The 21,245-nt window shown below is 37.5% G+C and overlaps 1 protein-coding gene across 3 annotated transcripts in view; it reads left to right on the top strand.

The window, feature by feature from the left end:
• Positions 1-21,245, top strand: part of MRE11 (MRE11 homolog, double strand break repair nuclease) — a 78,102-nt gene that overhangs the window by 20,903 nt on the left and 35,954 nt on the right. For all 3 annotated transcript variants that reach the window (XM_050758905.1, XM_050758906.1, XM_050758904.1), the window contains exons 8-14: positions 1,689-1,874; positions 2,809-2,980; positions 5,894-5,974; positions 9,653-9,779; positions 16,229-16,329; positions 17,614-17,787; positions 20,873-20,935. In XM_050758905.1, coding sequence (XP_050614862.1) covers positions 1,689-1,874; positions 2,809-2,980; positions 5,894-5,974; positions 9,653-9,779; positions 16,229-16,329; positions 17,614-17,787; positions 20,873-20,935 — 904 coding nt within the window. The remainder of the gene's footprint in view (positions 1-1,688; positions 1,875-2,808; positions 2,981-5,893; positions 5,975-9,652; positions 9,780-16,228; positions 16,330-17,613; positions 17,788-20,872; positions 20,936-21,245) is intronic.

The raw sequence follows: 21,245 nt of genomic DNA, 5'->3' as shown, positions 1-21,245 counted from the left end.
GAATCTGAATCTGCAGATGACTTGGTCATGCAAAATCTTTCAACAAGGATATTGTTGATCACTTCTAGGTCACAAACTACAGTCAGCCTACCAGCATCATCCTCCCTTCTTCTAGGAAAGAACCAGCACTCAAGGCACAATGGCATCATTTTGTATTTGGGAATTATTCTGCTTTTCTTTAGTAGTTGTGATAATCTCATACCTTAGATTTATGTTTTTTACATAAAAACTTTCCTGGATGCAAAAGCCTGTGTACTCTTTGATTTTATTTTCTGTCTTTCTGCATTTATTCTACTTAGCCCTTCTGTTTTCCTTGCTGTTCCTTGAATTCATTGAACACATTCCCACTTCAGCACCATCTGCTCTTCTACTGCTTAGGACTTCCTTTCTCTGCGTATTGATGCTTCATTTCAGTTCTGTGCTCATTTGATGCTAGTCAGAGAGGACTTTCCTGACTACCCTGTATATGTAGAGAGGAGTATGCCACTTCTATGTCACTTTTCCCTTTATTTTTCTTTATAGCACCTATCACTAACTGACAAGTTATGCGTGTGCATACATACACACACGCATATACATATTGTATTACACCTTGAGTATCCCTTATCTGAAATGCTTGGGACCAGAAGTGTTTTAAGATTTTGGAATATTTGCACATATGTTGGGGATGGAACCCAAGTCTAAATATGAAATTTGTTTACATTTTTTATATATCTTACACACGTGGCCTTAAGTTAATTTTATACATGTTTTAAAATAATTTTGTGCATGAAACAAAGTTTGTGTGAAGTATCTATGTGTGGAATTTACCATTTGTGGTACCATGTTGGCACTTAAAATATTTTGGATTTTGGATTTTCAGATTAGGGACTCAACCTGTATTGCTTGTTCCCACAGTGGAACAAGGACTTTGTTCACTGCTGTGTCTTCCATATCTGGAGAAGCCTGGGACATCTGACATAAAGTAGACAGTGTTTGGGTAACAGTATTTGTTGGGTGAATGAAAGAATATTGGGTTGGATTAAATGAATGCTCGGGGTTAAAGTATGTGAACACTTTTACTTGAATCTCCAATGATGTAAGTTAATATTAGGGAAAACTATTCCTTCTTGTCTTCTCTCACCTTGCATTTCATGTATCTTTAAATAATAACTGATATATTTATAAGACCATAGTTTGCAAATCACTTATTTAATATTTGATATTAAAAACTCTTAGCATTTATGTGAGATTGACAGTTTTACTCCCATTATATTTATTAGTAAAAAAATAATGTTAAGAAATTACTGGACATATTTATACTTAATTTACTTTCATTTTCTGTATGTTTTCTCTAGTGTATAGTTAGACTGATTTATAGATTTCTACTATTGATAGAGTTCATGCTTTTCTGATTGACCAAAGGGGAAGTCCTTCCTATGTAAAACCTTTCATGTTCTTCCTCCAAATGTAGAATTGACTGCTTTCTCTTTTAGGGTTTCTACTTGTCTGTGTCCTATAAGTTTGTAAAGCTCTCAAGGTCAGGAATTAGTATTGATGATCTTTACATTCCCAATCCTGTGCACACTTTCTGGTACATAGAAGGATGCAATAAAATCTTTAGTGAATGGAGAAAGAAAGATCTGTGTAGACTTCATTAATATGAAATTTTTCTAATCAAATTTGTATTTTTCAAAATCTTGATACAGGAGTAAACATGGAAGTACTAACTTCATTCCAGAACAATTTTTGGATGACTTCATTGATCTTGTTATCTGGGGCCATGAACATGAGTGTAAAATAGCTCCAACCAAAAATGAACAACAGCTGTTTTATATCTCACAACCGGGAAGCTCAGTGGTTACTTCCCTTTCCCCAGGAGAAGCTGTAAAGAAGTGAGTGATTGTTATATATTTTGAGCCAATTTTTAAGAAATATTTGGTATAATAACTAATCATCTGATAGGTTTAAGGCCTATGTTAAGGTTACCGCTAACTGGCAGTATTGTAATTTATATGATAGATTTATTTTTGAAAATTGATCTTCCTATGTAGTCTTATTGTTTTTCCAGATTTTAAGCCATTTTCAAAAAGAGAGCATCCAGTTGGTGTTATTTTGCTGCTCATTAGGCAAATTCAAGATGCACATTTTTATTATATTTCAAGTTAGATGCTTTAGGTTGATGATTACCAATTTCACAAAGTTCATTTATAAAAAATTCTCCTAAAACCAATTAATTGAAAATTTTCTGATTATAAGTGCAATATCGTGTATCTCATTTTAAAAACATTTTTGGGGCAATAATGTGATTTTAAGAAGTAGTTAACAGTGATTAAACTCAATTTTTATCATGGGCTTTATCCTTTGAATCACTTGTTCTGATTGTTATAATAGGGTTAAGGAATATGGTAGTAGAATCTATGTTCATTGGTTTTTTTTCTTCATGAGTCCACTGCAAAATCATTTTGTCTATATGTGTACATGTATGTACATATACATAGGTATATAGATGTAATACTATAGTCTACATATGCTACCATCATAGTCCTGATATCATTTTATTATACTTATTATGTCTGTCTTTCCTTATAAGACTGACCAGACAGGAATAATAATGGATGAGTTGATTTTACTCTGGGGAAGGAAAATGTCTACCATCTTTTCCTGTGATGATAACATTAAGGTTAAATTAGCAGAAACATTTATTTTTAAGAGTATTATTTTATGAAGAAACATTTTGTAGAAACTAAGAAATATGGAAGCTTTCACATGCACGTTTTCTTGAGGAAATTTACACTGTGACGCGGTGTTCATTTCTCTCCATTTCAGGCACATTGGTTTGCTGCGTATTAAAGGGAGGAAGATGAATATGCAGAAAATTCCTCTTCACACAGTGCGGCAGTTTTTCATGGAGGATATTGTTCTGGCTAATCATCCAGATATTTTTAACCCAGATAATCCTAAAGTAACCCAAGCCATACAAAGCTTCTGTTTGGAGAAGGTAATTCTTTTTGATAAAGTCAATGAGATCTACTTTAGTTGAAGAATTATTCACCTTCAATTAAGTAATTTAATAGAGTAGAGGGAAGCCTTTATGTTGATTACATTCTCCTGAAGCCTGTAAGGACACTGTTCTTCAGTGAATGTGTTTAATTGTGTCCAAGATTTTTTTTTAAGTCATTGAGGGAGGAATACTGGATGTTAAAAAAACCTTTAATTAAATCTCTCTCCTGGTTTCTTTCTTCCTTTTCAAAAACATAATACATAATCTTTTCTCCTTTTTAATCCCAATTTGATGATTTGTTCATTTTATTTATGAAAGCAGGCAGCAACTTTGATTGAGGAATGAGGGACTATCATGTGTGGGAAAAGCCTTAGCTTCTAATAATCTGTATTAGGCGTCCCTTTCGCCCTGAAAACTACCCCAAATAAAATGTGAAAAATGTGTTTGCTGTCCACCCTATTGCTGCAACGCAAGTCCCAAACCTCCCTCTCTGTGCACATTGCCACCCCTAAATCTCTGTAGAAAATTTCAGCCATTACTGAGGTTGGGTGGATTAATGCATTTCATAATATGTGGGTTGACAGCTTAATTAGCATCACTTGCTGACACTCAGTTCTTACTCTGTGTCAGCTGTCCTACTATGTTTTATTTTCATGAAAAATCATGTAATATAGTAACAATGATAATAATTATGACCAGTGATACCGATTTACTGTATGTGATGTGCACTGTTGACAGCATTTAATCTAGCAGCCAACAATGCTGTATGTGAGTAGATTCTACCATCTGTAGTTTAGAAGAACTGAATCTTAGATAAGGTAATTCATTCAGTGTCACAGCTTTTTGAGCAATGTGTAACTCACGTAACTAAAAGTGTGCTTGTTTCAAGATGATTGACTCCAGAAACTTAAACGTAGGTTAAGATTCTGGCATCCCTAAATCCAATCTCTCAAGGCAAAGAGATAGAAAATGCATTACTTGCTTTTGCATTGATTGATCCAGGCCTGAGTCATGTGCCCTTCCCTGGAGTCAGCCCTGCGTTTTTCAACCTTGGCTTAGTTGACATTTTGTACTAATAATTCTTTATTGTGGGAGGCAGTTCTGTGCACTCTCGGATGTTTAGCAGTATTCTCCCTGATTTGTACCCACTAGATGCCAGTAGTACCCCTTCTTTTTTTTTTTTTTTTTTTTTGAGACGGAGTCTCACTCTGTCCCCCTTGCTGGAGTGCAGTGGCCGGATCTCAGCTCACTGCAAGCTCCGCCTCCCGGGTTCAGGCCATTCTCCTGCCTCAGCCTCCCGAGTAGCTGGGACTACAGGCGCCCACCACCTCGCCCGGCTAGTTTTTTTGTATTTTTTAGTAGAGACGGGGTTTCACTGTGTTAGCCAGGATGGTCTCGATCTCCTGACCTCGTGATCCACCCGTCTCGGCCTCCCAAAGTGCTGGGATTACAGGCTTGAGCCACCGCGCCCGGCCAGTAGTACCCCTTCTAACTGGTCGTGACAATCAATGTTTACTGACCTTGCCAAATGTCCTTAGAGAAGCAAAATCACCTCTGATTGAGGTCCACTGTATGAACTTCACCTAAATCCTGTGGGCTTTGGTGACATGAATCCAGGGAGGAAAGTAGATGCTGGTGACGTTAAAGTAATAGAGGTTCATTTTAAACACCAGGTGTGCACATAACTTTCTGTTGTCACTGTATTTTATGTACCTTTCTATTATTGTACTTAGTTAAGTTATATTATTATTTATAAGCATGTGAGTCTCTTCTGAACTCTTTGAGGACAGGGCCCATGTCTTTTCTGTCTCAGCACTTGTCCTAGTACCTGGCAAAAAGATGCTCTATAAATGCTTGTTGGATTGAAATAATTGACCTAGGAGATCATGTTCTTATAGATTTTCTATGTGCTGTCTGATATGGTAGTCACTAGCACATGTGGCTGTTTATATATAATTAATCACATTTAAATTTAAAATTCAGTTTCTCACTTGTACTAGCCACATTTCAAGTAGTCTATATCCACATGTGGTTTTGGCAGCCGTGTTGAATATGCACATATAAAAAATTGAATGTGCACACATAAAAACATTACAGAAAGTTCTGTTGGACTTCATTGTTACAGACAGTTTAAAGGACAAGATTATAAAATCTTAGATGTGAAAGAAATCTGAGTACAGAAACACTTGTTCTGTATTGTTCTTGAGATCAGAACCAAGTTATAAGAAGGCAGTTTTTGTTCCAACACAAGAACTTTCTGAGAACTAGAATTGTTCAACTATGAAGTTGGCCATCTGAAGATATCTAATCACTATGCACACAACCATTTATGAAAAGAATCTAATACTGTCTCCTTGTAACTTGGTTTTCCCCTTAAGAACAATATAGAACAAGTGCTTTTGTCTTCAGATCTCTTTCAAGTCTAAAATGTTATAATCTTGTCCTCTCAGAGTATGAGACAACTCCAATATTTGAAAACATCAGTCTTATTTTCTTTTACCTTGAACTCTTCCAAGATAAATAATCCAAAGTCCTTGCTTATAGATCCCTAAGTCTTCTGGTGAGTCTCCCATGGATCATATGACTGCAAAAACTAGACTTACTTGGTTTTAAGTTGGTAAGATGAGGAAAGCCTTATTGAAACATGAGTAGAAAATTGAAACATGAGTAGTAATATTTTAAATTTTATTCTAAAAGAATTACTTTAGAGATTGAAAAATTATAAAGAATTTTCATGAAAGTAAAACATTAAGGAATAGTATTAAAGGAGCATTACAAGAAGGTATATTTGAAAAGGTGTCGTAAAGATGATTATGTAGTTCAGAAAAATTCCTGTGGTAATAAGCTGCTATTCAACCAAGCTAAACTCAATTTACTATTTTATTTTTTAATCTTTTTAAAATTTTTGAGATTGAAGAAATGCTTGAAAATGCTGAACGGGAACGTCTGGGTAATTCTCGCCAGCCAGAGAAGCCTCTTGTACGACTGCGAGTAAGTCCTATTTATACAGATTGAGTATTATTAATTCTCAAAGCATAGTAATGTACAGTTTACATGGTTTCTTTGAAAAGTAGTGAGGAGAATGCTTATAGTAATCAGAAGAGCAATCACCATTGGAGGCAAAAACAAAGGTATAAGGATTTGAGTTAATCACAGTTTAAGTGATAGGTTTGGTTACTTTTCTCATTTTCTAAATAATTTGTTGTTATATTTAATAGATTGGCTGAGCTCTCTGACTTCATCTTTAACTACCTCCTCTACTCACTTCATTCCAGACACCTTGGCCTTCTCGCAGTTTCTTGGGCATGTGGCATGTGCTCTTATCTCCCTTTAGTCTGCTTCCGTGTCACCTCACTAAGGCCCTACCATCAAGATTGCAGCCCCTACCTTCTCTCCTGAGTGAAATCAGGAGAGTGGGAAGACACTTCCCACTTCCACTGAGTGAAATCAGTGCTCCTGATTTCACTCACTTTCTTCTGCTTCCTCTTCTTATTTTTTTTTCCCCATAACACATCCTTCTAATCTATGTATAGTTTATTTATTTTGGTTATTGTTAGGATTGTTTCCTGTGCCTATAAATCTGCTTATCCTTTCTATCGTGTTATAAACAAAGAAACAACAACAGACCTGTTCTTTACCACTATGTTTTTCCCTTTTCCTAACTCCTACCCCATGTTGCTTACTCTCTTTCAAAGCAAAATTATATGACCTATATCTCTCATCTAACTTTCTCTTCTTCAGTTCACTATAACCAAGGCTCTGACTTCACCATATCCAGTGGAAAAGATGACCTTTAATTGTTAAATCCAATAGATCATGTCTCATCCTGCTGAATTACCTTTGGACATTCTCTGAGTTATCTGTATCCCTCCCATCTCATAGTTAGCTGTCTTTTCAGTGTAGGCATACAGCTTTAATGACCACCAGTAGAGTGATGACTTCAAAATCTTCATGTAGACTTCCTTGTTGTTCTATACCTCCGGGCCCCTGAGGCCTGGTACCGAGGAGTATAGTCTTTAAACCAGCAATGTTGTTGTCACCTGGGAAATTGTTAAAAATGCAGAGTCTCAGACCCTGCATCAGAACCCACTGTATTTTAACAAAAATCTCCAAGAAATGTATAGGTTCATTAAAATTTGAGAAGTCCTGGGATGTAGACTGTGGAGGTAAAGAGTATAGTCTAGAGCCAGACTTCCTGAGCTTCATTCTGGCCCAGCAACTAGTTGTATGACCTTGAGCAACTGCATCTCTTATCCCTTGGTTTGTATTAGGTTGGTGCAAAAGTATTTGCGGGTTTTGTCATTGAAAGTAATGGCAAAAACTGCAATTACTTCTGCACCAACCTAATGCTTCATAGATTTATGAGATCTAAATGGATTAAGTAGTGTCTGGTGCACAGTAGGTAATCTGGTCCCGTTTCTTTATCCCACTGTTGCTGGCATAGTGAAGCCCTTATTAACACTTCCTGGCCTATTGCTGCAGCCTCCTACCAGGACTCTGCCTCCAGTCTCCTTCTGTCTCCAAACTAATGCCAAAATGATCTTTGTAAAACACAGTTTTGCATGTCTTTTCTGCTAAAAATAACGTAATTGTTCCCTAGCACTAACAGGAAAAAGTCTAAACTTTTTTAGGTTAGCATTCAGGGGTCTACATGATCTGATCTAAACCAAACATTTCAGCTCCTCCTTTTCCTTCCATCACATCGAAAGCTCAAGTCTCAGTGGACCAAAAGCTACTGTTCCCTGGGCACAGTGGAGTTTATTTCACCAGAACCGTTGTCCATGTTGATCCTGCTGCATGAGACACACTTCCCTTCTCCTTTCTCTATATCTTCTTCAGCACTCACCTAAAGCTTCCCTCTTCAAAGAAGCCTTTCTTGACCTCCCCACAGAGAACATGCTTCTTCCTTTGTGTCCTCATTCAACTTTGTTCATACCTTTTATAGCACCACTCACTCACATTCTGCTTCCAATGATCTGTTTACATGTTTGTCTTCCCAGTCAGTTTGTAAATTTCTTGGCAGCCAGGATTGTATTTATTTATGGTTGTATCCCTGGCCCTGAACAGCATACCTAGAACGTTGAGGAAATCCAATAAAATTTGTTAATGACCAAACATTTATAAATGAGAAGTTTGAAGGGGAGACCTAATAGCTTTAGCATTTAGTATTTTCTTTTTTATAACATGGTAGCTGTAGAGATGATCTGAGTAAGGCTGGGCATGGTGGCTCATGCCTGTAATCCCAGCACTTTGGGAGGCCGAGGTGGCTGAATCATCTGAGGTCAGGAGTTCGAGACCAGCCTGAGCAACATGGCGAAACCCCGTCTCTACTTAAAATACAAAAATTAGCCAGGTGTGGTGGCGCATGCCTGTAATCCCAACTACTTGGGAGGCTGAAGCATGAGAATCGCTTGAACCTGGGAGGCAGAGGTTGCAGGAAGCTGAGATTGTGCCACTGCACTCCAGCATGGGTGACAGAGAGAGACTCCATCTCAAAAAAAAAAAAAAAAAAAAAAGAATGGTTTGGGTCATATAAAAATAATTACTTTAAGGGAATCACATAGTTCTTTTCATTATGGCAGACGATCCCAATTTTCTCATCTGTGTCTGCCTAACAGCATTAGAACTAACCAGACTTTAATAGAAAATTGGCATTTCTTTTCCTAAGCACAGTAAATTACGAATTCATTCATAAAACAGCACATACTGTCATATAAGTAATATTACAAAACTGCATTGTACTGACCAAAAGACATTCGTGAATTCATTGACTAAATCCTGTTGAGTACCTGCTATTATGGATGCTACAGGATACAGGGATGATAAAACAGATGAGGTTTTGAATTCGTTGAGCTTATAGGAGGTAGAGATGTGAAGAGAGACATAATACACAAATATCAAATAAATGAACAAAAAACGTTAGCGATAGTGATGATGAGTGAAAGCAGGAGCACTTCAGTTAGGGAGCAGTCTGGATAAGCTGTGAGGTGGTGCAGTGCTGGTCCCCAGAGCGTGCTTTGGGAACAGCTAGTTTAGAAGAACATATCTCTGAGAAAGAAAGGTGATATTTGTCTTTGTAAAGGTCTGTTGACTACTACAGACTTCTGTAGAAAGAGCCTACCTTGAGAAAAGTTCTCAGTTTCAGTGAGATACCATGTTTTGGAGGTAGTCATTTCTCAAGGCTCACAGATTTGATTCTTTATTACCTGGATTTTCCTAGCATTCGTCGTTACTGTGAGGCACATCTCTAAGATGATAGACCAATTTACTAATGTATCTAGGGCTAGTATTTTATTTTGGTGTGTGTTTGTTTGTTTGTTTTAAAAGTTCAGAGAATTGTTTAGAAATTCTGTCTCCTTTTCAGATGGTTTGCCCGGTAGGTACCTAGACTATTAGTGTTATCAGAGGGAGATGTAATTCTGCATTGTGGAAATTATTGCAATACCTTGATTCTGTCGAACAAAGTATTTTGCTTATGCTTATAAACTTTTCAAACATTAGTTTCTCAATAGGATAAATGATATAGCTCCACCATGAGCTACTGTAGAAAATTAATTCATAAATTTGAAAGTATCAAGCATAAACACTGAATACTGAAGGATTAGTATGTATTTTTAAAATTGGCAAATTGTTGTTTCCTAGCCTTCATAGATTATTCTGTGTTTTCAGGTGGACTATAGTGGAGGTTTTGAACCTTTCAGTGTTCTTCGCTTTAGCCAGAAATTTGTGGATCGGGTAGCTAATCCAAAAGACATTATCCATTTTTTCAGGCATAGAGAACAAAAGGAAAAAACAGGTAAGCTAGTTATTTTTACAAGTTAAAAAAAATGTTCTTATAGGATTTGTGAATGAATCTTTAGGAAAATCTGTATCACAGTAATGGAAGATGTTTTAATATGATCGTAATGTCTTAAATTGACAGTTGGAATAATTCTCTTGTCTTCTGAAAATTAGATAGCAATCTTTTTTTATTATTATACTTTTAAGTTCTAGGGTGCATGTGCACAATGTGCAGGTTTGTTACATATGTATACATGTGCCATGTTGGTGTGCTGCACCCATTAACTCGTCGTTTACATTAGGTATTTCTCTGAATGCTATCCCTCCCCGCTTCCCCAACCCCACGACAGGCCCCGGTGTGTGATGTTCCCCACCCTGTGTCCACGTGTTCTCATTGTTCAATTCCCACCTATGAGTGAGAACATGCAGTGTTTGATTTTCTGTCCTTGCGATAGTTTGCTCAGAATGATGGTTTCCAGCTTCATCCATGTCCCTACAAAGGACATGAACTCATCCTTTTTTATGGCTGCATAGTATTGCATGGTGTATGTGTGCCAATTTTCTTAATCCAGTCTATCATTGATGGACATTTGGGTTGGTTCCTAGTCTTTGCTATTGTGAATAGTGCCGCAGTAAACATACATGTGCATGTGTCTTTATAGTAGCATGATTTATAATCCTTTGGGTATATACCCAGTAATGGGATGGCTGGGTCAAATGGTATTTCTAGTTCTAGATCCTTGGAGAATCGCCACACTGTCTTCCACGATGGTTGAACTAGTTTACAGTCCCGCCAACAGTGTAAAAGTGTTCCTATTTCTCCACATCCTCTCCAGCACCTGCTGTTTCCTCACTTTTTAATGATCACCATTCTCACTGGTGTGAGATGGTATCTCATTTTGGTATTGATTTGTATTTCTCTGATGGCCAGTGATGATAAGCATTTTTTCATGTGTCTGTTGGCTGCATAAATGTCTTCTTTTGAGAAGTGTCTGTTCATATCCTTCACCCACTTTTTGATGGGGTTTTTAAAATTTTTTCTTGTAAATTTGTTTAAGTTTTTTGTAGATTCTGGATATTAGCCCTTTGTCAGATGGGTAGATTACAAAAATTTTCTCCCATTCTGTAGGTTTCCTGTTCACTCTGATGGTAGTTTCTTTTGCTGTGCAGAAGCTCTTTAGTTTAATTAGATCCCATTTGTCAATTTTGGCTTTTGTTGCCATTGCTTTTGGTGTTTTAGTCATGAAGTCCTTGCTCATGCCTATGTCCTGAATGGTATTGCCTAGGTTTTCTTCTAGGGTTTTTATGGTTTTAGGTCTAACATTTAAGTCTTTAATCCATCTTGAATTAATTTTTGTATAAGGTGTAAGGAAGGGATCCAGTTTCAGCTTTCTACATATATCTAGCCAGTTTTCCCAGCACCATTTATTAAATAGGGAATCTTTTCCCTATTACTTGTTTTTGTCAGGTTTGTCAAAGATCAGATGGTTGTAGATTTGTGTTGTTATTTCTGAGGGCTCTGTTCTGTTCCATTGGTCTGTGTCTCTGTTTTGGTACCAGTACCATGCTGATTTGGTTACTGTACCTTGTAGTGTAGTTTTAAGTCAGGTAGCATGATGCCTCCAGCTTTGTTCTTTTTGCTTAGGATTGTCTTGGCAATGCGGGCTCTTTTTTGGTTCCATATGAACTTTAAAGTAGTTTTTTCCAATTCTGTGAAGAAAGTCATTGGTAGCTTGATGGGGATGGCACTGAATGTATAAATTACCTTTGGCAGTATGGCCATTTTCACGATATTATTCTTCCTATCCATGAGCATGGAATGTTCTTCCATTTGTTTGCGTCCTCTTTTATTTCGTTGAGCAGTGGTTTGTAGTTCTCCTCTAAGAGGTCCTTCACATCCCTTGTAAGTTGTATTCCTAGGTATTTTATTCTTTTTGTAGCAATTGTGAATGGGAGTTCATTTATGATTTGACTCTCTGTTTGTCTGTTATTGGTGTAGGAATGCTGTAATTTTTGCACATTGATTTTGTTTTTATTTTTATTTATTTTTTTTTTTTGAGACAGAGTCTCGCTCTGTCACCCAGGCTAGAGTACAGTGGTAGGGGCTTGGCTCACTGCAAGCTCCTCCTCCCGGGTTCACGCCATTCTCCTGCCTCAGCCTACCTAGTAGCTGGGACTACTGGCACCCACCACCACCCCCGGCTAATTTTTTGTGTTTTTAGTAGAGACGGGGTTTCACCGTGTTATCTAGGATGGTCTCGATCTCCTGACTTTGTGATCTGCCCACCTCAGCCTCCCAAAGTGCTGGGATTACAGGCGTGAGCCACTGCGCCTGGTCTGCACAGGGATTTTGTATCCTGAGACTTTGTTAAAGTTGCTTATCGGCTTAAGGAGATTTTGAGCTGAGATGATGGGATTTTCTAAATATACAATCATGTCATCTGCAAACAGGGACAATTTGACTTCCTCTCTTTCTAATTGAATACTGTTTATTTCTTTTTCCTGCCTGATTGCCCTGGCCAAAACTTCCAACACTATGTTGAATAGGAGTGGTGAGAGAGGGCATCCCTGTCTTGTGCCAGTTTTCAAAGGGAATGCTTCCAGTTTTTGTCCATTTAGTATGATATTGGCTGTGGGTTTGTCATAAATAGCTCTTATTATTTTGAGATACATCCCATCAATACCTAGTTTATTGAGAGTTTTTAGCATGAAGGGCTGTTGAATTTTGTCAAAGGCCTTTTCTGTGTGTATTGAGATAATCATGTGGTTTTTGTCTTTGGTTCTGTTTATATGATGGATTACGTTTATTGATTTGCGTATGTTGAACCAGCCTTGCATCCCAGGCATGAAGCCAAGTTCATCTTGGTGGATAAGTTTTTTGATGTGCCGCTGCATTTTGTTTGCCAGTATTTTACTGAGGATTTTTGCATCAATGTTCATCAGGGATATTGGTCTGAAATTCCCTTTTTTTGTTGTGTCTCTGCCAAGCTTTGATATCAGGATGATGCTGGTCTCATAAAATGAGGTAGGGAGGATTCCCTCTTTTTCTGTTGATTGGAATAGTTTCAGAAGGAATGGTACCAGCTCCTCTTTGTACCTGTGGTAGCCTTCAGCTGTGAATCCATGTGGTCCTGGACTTTTTTTGGTTGGTAGGCGATTAATTATTGCCTCAATTTCAGAGCCTATTATTGGTCTATTCGGAGATTCAACTTCTTCCTGGTTTAGTTTTGGGAGGGTGTATGTGTCCAGGAATTTATCCATTTCTTCTAGATTTTCTAGTTTATTTACGTACAGGTGTTTATAGTATTCTCTGATGGTAGTTTCTATTTCTGTGTAATCGGTGGTGATACCCCTTTATCATTTTTTATTGCGTCTATTTGATTCTTCTCTCTTTTCTTCTTTATTAGTCTTGCTAATGGTCTATCAAGTTTGTTGATCTTTTTAAAAAACCAGCTCCTGGATTCATTGATTTTTTTGAAGGGTTTTTTTGTGTTTTTATCTCCTTCAGTTCTGCTCAGATCTCAGTTATTTCTTGCCTTCTGCTGACTTTTGAATGTGTTTGCTCTTGCTTCTCTAGTTCTTTTAATTGTGATGTTAGGTTGTTGATTTTAGATCTTTCCTGCCTTCTCTTGTGGGCATTTAATGCTATAAATTTCCCTCTACAGACTGCTTTAAATGTGTCCCAGAGATTCTGATATGTTGTGTCTGTCTTCTCATTCGTTTCAAAGGATATCTTTATTTCTGCCTTCATTTCGTTATTTACCCATAGTCATTCAGGAGCAAGTTGTTCAGTTTCCATGTAGTTGAGCGGTTTTGAGTGAGTTTCTTAATCCTGAGTTCTAGTTTGATTGCACTGTGGTCTCAGCGACAGTTTGTTGTGATTTCTCTTCTTTTCCGTTTGCTGAGGAGTGCTTTATTTCCAACTATGTGATCAATTTTGGAATAAGTGTGATGTGGTGCTGAGAAGAATGTATATTCTGTTGATCTGTGGTGGAGAGTTCCGTAGATGTCTATTAGGTCCGCTTGGTGCAGAGCTGAGTTCACATCCAGGATATCCTTGTTATCCTTCTGTCTCGTTGATGTGTCTAATGTTGACAGTGGGGTGTTAAAGTCTCCCATTATTATTGTGTGGGAGTCTAAGTCTCTTTGTAGGTCTCTAAGGACTTGCCTTATGAATCTAGGTGCTCCTGTATCGGTGCATATATATCACTGATACCCTTTCTTCCACTTGATCGAATCGGCTACTGAAGCTTGCACATGTGTCACATAGTTCTCGTGCCATGGTTTTCAGCTCCATCAGGTCATTTAAATTTTTCTCTACACTGTTTATTCTAGTTAACCATTCATCTAATCTTTTTTCAAGGTTTTTAGCTTCCTTGCGATGGGTTCGAACATCCTCCTTTAGCTCGGAGAAGTTTGTTATTACCGACCTTCTGAAGCCTACTTCTGTCAACTCGTCAAAATCATTCTCTGTCTTGCTTTGTTCTGTTGCTGGCAAAGAGCTGTGATCCTTTGGAGGAGAAGAGGCGCTCTGATTTTTAGAACTTTCAGCTTTTCTGCTCTGGTTTCTCCCCATCTTTGTGGTTTTGTGTACCTTTGGTCTTTGAAGATTGTGACCTACAGATGGGTTTTTGTGTGGATGTCCTTTTTGTTGATGTTGATACTATTAATTTCTGTTTGTTAGTTTTTCTTCTAACAGTCAGCTGCAGGTCTGTGGAGTTTGTTGGAGGTTCACTCCAGACCCTGTTTGCCTGGGTATCACCAGCAGAGGCTGCAGAGCAGTGAATACTTCAGAACAGCAAATGTTGCTGCCTGATCCTTCCTCTGGAAACTTCATCTCAGAGGGGCACCCAGATGTATGACGTGTCAAAGGGCTCCTACTGGCAGGTGTCTCACGTTAGGCTACACGGGGGTCAGGAACCCACTTGAGGAGGCAGTCTGTCCATTCTCAGAGCTCAGACTCCATGCTGGGGGAACCACTGCTCTCTTCAGAGCTGTCAGACAGGGACTTTCAAGTTTGCAGAAGTTTCTGCTGTCTTTTGTTAAGCTATGCCCTGCCCCTAGAGGTGGAGTCTACAGAGGCAGGCAGGCCTCCTTGAGCTGCAGTGGGCTCCACCCAGTTCGAGCTTCCAGGCTGCTTTGTTTACCTACTCAAGCCTCAGCAATGGTGGACACTCCTCCCCAAGGCCACTGTACTAGCAGTGAGCAAGGCTCAGCGGGTGTGGGAGCAGCAGAGCCAGGCGCAGGATATAATTTCCTGGTGTGCCATTTGCTAAGACAGTTGGAAAAGTACAGTATTAGGGTGGAAGTGTCCCGATTTTCCAGGTACCGTCTGTCACCGCTTCCCTTGGCTAGGAAAGGGCTAGATAGTCATAATTTTTCAACCTGTGGATATCAAAAAAGAAATGGAAGACTTTCTCTGAAAACTTTTTTTTTGTTAAGAGGTCTATTGTTGTTTCTTTGTTTATAACATGATAGAAAGGATAAGCAGATTTATAGGCATAGGAAACAATCCTAATAATAACCAAAACAAATAAACTGTACATAGATTAGAAGGATGTGTTGATTCAAATAACAGCTGCATTTGATACCTATACATGATTTTCTGCCTTCTTTGAAAAGAATTAATTGCTTTTTCTCTATGTGTTATATTCTCGAGAGCACTTACCACCTTGTATTATAGTCATTTTTCTTATGGGCAGGGATCCTATGTTTTTACATGTAGACATTTAACATGCATTTACCTGACAAGGGTTATTGACAGAGCAAATACTGGACTCTGTGCTTCCTAACTTCCTACCGAGTGCTCTTTCTAGTCTGTGCCTACTGTTTTTGAGACAATCATCTTGCTTAGTAATGCAGCAGAAGTGCATTAAACATACTTCCCCTTTGTCTCACAGGATGTTAAAAAGATATGTGCTCAAGGGCTGAGATTTAATTAAATTAATAATTTTAGCTGTTAAATCAGAGACATTCTTAAGTGAAAATGGTGTTGTGTATTGAGCTATGAGTACATGGTCGTGTCTACTGTTCATAGTAGAGTTTTATGCTACTACCTTGACCCATCACAAGGCACTAGCAGTACCCACGATTGCTTTTTGCATCATCAGTGTAGCAATGATGGCAGGTGGCAAAAAGGCAAATAACATCTTAGGATTATTATGAAAGTATTTTTGACGTTATTACTTCCTGAATGGGTCTTGAGGACCTCCAGAAGTCTGTGCTTCACCCAGTGAGAACAGCTACAAGACACCTATCTTGGAGGTATGGACAAGAAATACTGACTGTGGAGAAAAGACTGTGGCTATTAACAAAAATGGCTTGTTTTGCCTCAAAATTTACCATGTTGAGCAAGCTGGCAGTTGATAAAGTTTGGCCTTACCTTCTCCACTGTCAACTGCAATGAGTATGGGCACTTTAACATTATGATAGAAGCTATTTTTTGATATACTTCTTTTTTTCTAGGAGAAGAGATAAACTTTGGGAAGCTTATCACAAAACCTTCAGAAGGAACAACTTTAAGGGTAGAAGATCTTGTAAAACAGTATTTTCAAACTGCAGAGAAGGTAATTTCTTACAGTTCACATTTTGAAAAATGGCTACCCTATAGTAACAGATTTTAATTTAGGATATGTTTAGTTGACAGTTTAAACAAAATGAATCCTCAGAATGTTTCTATGAAGTAGGGTGACAATTAATTACATTCAATTGCAGTTGCCGCACAGCAGGGATAATTAGTGGTTAATGTTAGTTATTAATACTGTTATTAATATAGCTGTTATTATTGATGTTGTTATTCTCTTTCTTTGTATCTCTGTTGCAATTATTAAACTAAATGAATAATTTTAACTTAAATCAGGGACATTCTTAAGTGAAACTCAGGGTGACATTTACATTCATTTGCAGTTGCTGCACATCAAAGAAAATTAGTGTTTAATTAATGTTAATTATATCTCTATTGCAAAGATCTCAATCCAGATTTAGTTTTCTCACATTTGGATGTAATTTCAGAATTATTCTACAAACAAAGACAGCCACATGATGGTGAAGCCACTGAAACTTACTGTCATGAGTATATGCCACTCTAAGATCCTCCAGTTGTATTAGTTTCCTATTGGTGCTGAAACAAATTTCCACAAACTTAGTGATTTAAAACAACACAAATTTATTATCTTACAGTCGTGTAGGTCAGAAATCTTACACAGGACTGAAATCAAGTTTTGGCATGGCGGTCTTCCTTTTTGGAGGCTCTAAGAGAGAATCCATTTCCTTACCTTTTCCAGCTTCTAGAGGTGCCCACTATGTTCCTTGGCTCTTGATCCCCTTTTATCTTCAAATCTTGCAGTGTTGTATCTCTCTAACCATTTCCCCAGAGTTATTTTTCCTTCCAGCTCCCATCTGCCTCCCTCTTCTGCTTTTCAGGACCCTTATGATTACACTGGGCCCACCTGTATAGTCTCTGATAGTCTTCCTATTTTACAGACAGCTGATTAGCAACCTTTATTCCCCTTTGCCATGTATTCACAGGTCCCAGAGTTTAAGACGTGTACATCTTTAGGGGGCTCTTATTTTGCCTACCACACTGGTTAATTTCATCTCTATTCATCATAGCTGCCATTTTTGAACTCCATATCCTAGCCATCAGGCCTCTACATTTCACCTGTCCTGTACTCCTCTCCCTTTTCTGGTTTTGACTTTGCTTTTTCTGATTCCTGATATTAGTAGGCTTAACTACAACTGTTCATTATAGTTTTTCTCTGGTAACATACTTGGTAATTTTCCTTGCTCATCTATAATTATTTTGTAAAGAATAAATACTATTTCTGCATCCAGTGATTTGTATCTTATAGAATGTGCAGCTCTCACTACTAACAGAAAGAGGGATGGGTGAAGCAGTACAAGAATTTGTGGACAAGGAGGAGAAAGATGCCATTGAGGAACTAGTGAAATACCAGTTGGAAAAAACACAGCGATTTCTTAAAGAACGTCATATTGATGCCCTAGAGGACAAAATCGATGAGGAGGTAAGTAGCTAATTTGAGTGTCTAGGTGTATTTAAATAGTCTCTCTTTAAGAGTAGCTCTGAGATTTTTTTCTGGTAAATCACTATTTAACCTCTCTGATTTGTTTAGTTTTTCTCATTTATAAAATTGAATTGATAAAATGAAGATTAAATTAGAAAATGTAGAAAATGCCTAGAACAGAGTCTTGCATATGGTTGGTACTAAGTAAGTGTTTTGTTCCCCATGGGTAGTATCTTCTCTTGAAGATCCTGAAAGGGCTTTAAAATGAACCTTATAGGATGCTAACTTTTGTTCATTTTAATTTTTTTAGTAAGTTTTGATTGAGATCTTGAATTTCATCTAGAAAATTTCTGCTAAACAAGATGCAGTGGAAGAATTACAGGAAAAGCTGTCTAGACTTGACTACATAGAAATTTTAAATGTTTGCATATCACATTGTCAAAAAACAAAATTAAAAGATATTGACATGAAAATATTTGTATGTGGGCAAAAAAAGGTTAATATTCTTAATATAATATTAATGAGCTCTTAGAAATCTTACAAATAATTAAACATTTTGATAGAATAATGAACAAAGGACATGAGTAGGTGGTTCATAAAAGAAATGTAAATGGCTAATAAGCATATGAAAATGGTGTTTAGCCTAGGATAATCAAAGAAACTGAAATACATCTTTTGTTTGTCAAGTTGGCAGCAATTTGAGAAAAATAGTATCTAGCACACTGCTGGTAGTAGTATTACTTTTGAATAGCTTTGCTGAAAAGCAGTTTGGCAGTGTATATTAAGAGACTTAAGATTTACCCTTTAACTCAGCCTGGGAAATTTCCCTACGAAAATAGTGAGATAGAGATTTGTGTATGGAGTGATTCATCTCAGTGTTGTTCATAGTGGGGAATAATTGGAAATGTTTTGGTACAATAAATGTTGGTGCATATACCATATAAAATTTTATACAGCCCTTAAAAATGACATTTTGGAAGAACATGAGAAGATATTTCTAATCTAATGTTAATTGGGAAAAGAATTTCAAAGATGAACTGCGTAGTATAATCTCAATTATTTTTATTTTATATGTAATCGTGTATGTTCATGTAAATAAAGAAAATATCCCAGATATATTATCAACAGTTATGTCAAGGTAGTTTTATTACAGGGGATCACTTTCTGTATTTCCCAGATTCTCCCTAAGCAGAAGAACAAAACAACATTATTTAAAAAAAAACAACTCATTCCCTTGTTTTAGTGCTTTTTGTTAACATGGTTCTCTTAAAGCCTTATGGTGTCAATGTGTTACTAGTATTATTTAATACCAAGTACTTCCAGAGGTAGGACAGGCAGTTCACACTCTAAAACCATTCACTCTATGACTCTGAATGTGTTGGGTTTGCTAATTTATAGCATAAATAGATTTCTCAGGTACATACCAGATATAAAACATGACCATCCCCACCTGGAGTGACATCATGACTCCTGAGCAGCAAAGTCTGTGTGGAGTGTGTGTGTGTGTGTGTGTGTGTGTGTGTGTGTGTGTGTGAGAGAGAGAGAGAGAGAGAGAGAGAGAGAGAGAGAGAGTGTGTGAGTCATGGTGACTCTGGACCAGACACCCATGTTCAAAATCAAAACCCTTATTAGCTGTGTACCCATCATTGAGTTATCTAAACCCACCTATCCCTCAGTATCCTCATCTGAGGATAAAATGGTGATGGTAATAGGCCCTTCTTCAAGGTTGTTGTAAGGATTAAAAGAATTAATCCATGTAAAATCCTTAGGATACTGTCGGACACATAGCGCCTGTTCAATGTTTCCACTCTGACTCTCATTTCTCTTCTATGAATGGCTTAGCACCTTTGGTATGCTACATATTACGTAGGCACTGTTAAATGCTGTGTGATCTTTTAAAATATTGTTATTCTTGTATTTTTCCTTTACTGAATCATAACGAACATGCTGTTATTTCTTTCAGCTTAAGAAACAAAACTCTCAATCCCATTTTCCTTTAGTTACTGCTCTCTGTTCCTCTTCTAGAGCAGAATTGCTTCAAAGAGATTTCTGTATTTGCTGCCTCATTCTTCTCTCTCCGTTTTCTGTTAAATCTATCCACTCAGGCTCTTGATCCCATCATTCTAGTGAAGCTGCACTTGTCAGGATCACCAGTGACTGCCATTGCTAAATCCACTGTCAGTTTTCTATCTTACATCTCACTTGACCTTCTCTTGAAACTTGTTTTTTATTGGATTTCAGGATACCAGACTCTTGTTATCTTCCTGCCTCACTGGCTGCATATTTTCGGTGTCTTGTTGATTCCTCTCGTTGCTCCAGTCTCTTACATTGGAGTCTTATTTGCTGTTCCCTCTCCCATGTAATCAGTTGATTATAGATTCCATGAGAGCAGGTTTTTGTCTGTTTTGTTAATAATTGTGTTCTCAGTTTCTGTGGTAGTATGTGGCACATTGAAGGTGCTCAGTAAATATGTGCTGAGTAGATTATTAAATAAATAGGCTTAAAGAATGTAAACATAGCTGTATAATAAGAGCCTTGTGAGCAGGAACCATTAAAAAAGAAACCTGTAGTCTCCTTCTTGATACCAGGACCATGGTCAGCAAACCTTCACGAGTTAACTGTTGATAAAAATGGATCTTCAGGGGCCACCCACTTCAGATCCCATTTCACAGAGCCTCCTGGATGTCTTGCAGCCAGGTGCATGAGAGTGATTTGCAATGTAATAAATATTTCAAGCCTTGTCAAGGAGATATTTTTGTTTTTAACTAGTTTACTGAAGTGTAACACCCATGGGGTATTAGAATTTTTCGTCTACAGTCAGAAAGACTTTTTCAGTGGTGTGAAACATTTTGGCAGCAGGTAATACAATTTTGCGTCTGGTCAATATGAGTTTTTTTTTTTTAAGAGTACATTGTGCAATTTTAATGTTAATAATTGGAAAAATATGATTTATTTACTCTTTTGAGACAGGTTGTTAAATTTGCAAGTTTTATAACATAAAGCATTTCTTAATTGTAGCCCCTTGTTTTATATTTACATAACTGGAATAGGCAACATGTTTGTGATTTACTCTGTTATGATCTAGGTACGTCGTTTCAGAGAAAGCAGACAAAAAAATACTAATGAAGAAGATGATGAAGTCCGTGAGGTAATTATTCTGCTGTAAATTCCTGTGTTTATATGTCACTTTCTTAAACTAGAATAACCAGTAGGTTTAATTAGAATAGTCAGTCCATAGGTCTGGTGGATAGGAGTGAGCTGGGGTTGGCTTAGGATGGCTGCCTTTGATTGATTTCGGTTCACCCTACAAATATTCTGCTCTCTTTTTCCCTTTTGCTTTTGTCTAAAACCTGTTTAGCAAGTGCAGTGGCTCACACCTGTAGTCCTGGCTACTCAAGAGGCTAAGGTTAGAGGGGATTGCATGAGCCCAGGAGTTCAAGGCTGCAGTGAGCTATGAT

The sequence above is a fragment of the Macaca thibetana genome, chromosome 14, assembly GCF_024542745.1.
Source record: "Macaca thibetana thibetana isolate TM-01 chromosome 14, ASM2454274v1, whole genome shotgun sequence".
NCBI lineage: Eukaryota > Metazoa > Chordata > Mammalia > Primates > Cercopithecidae > Macaca > Macaca thibetana.
Note: the sequence above shows the minus strand (reverse complement) of the source record. Positions and strands in the feature narration are given on the sequence as shown.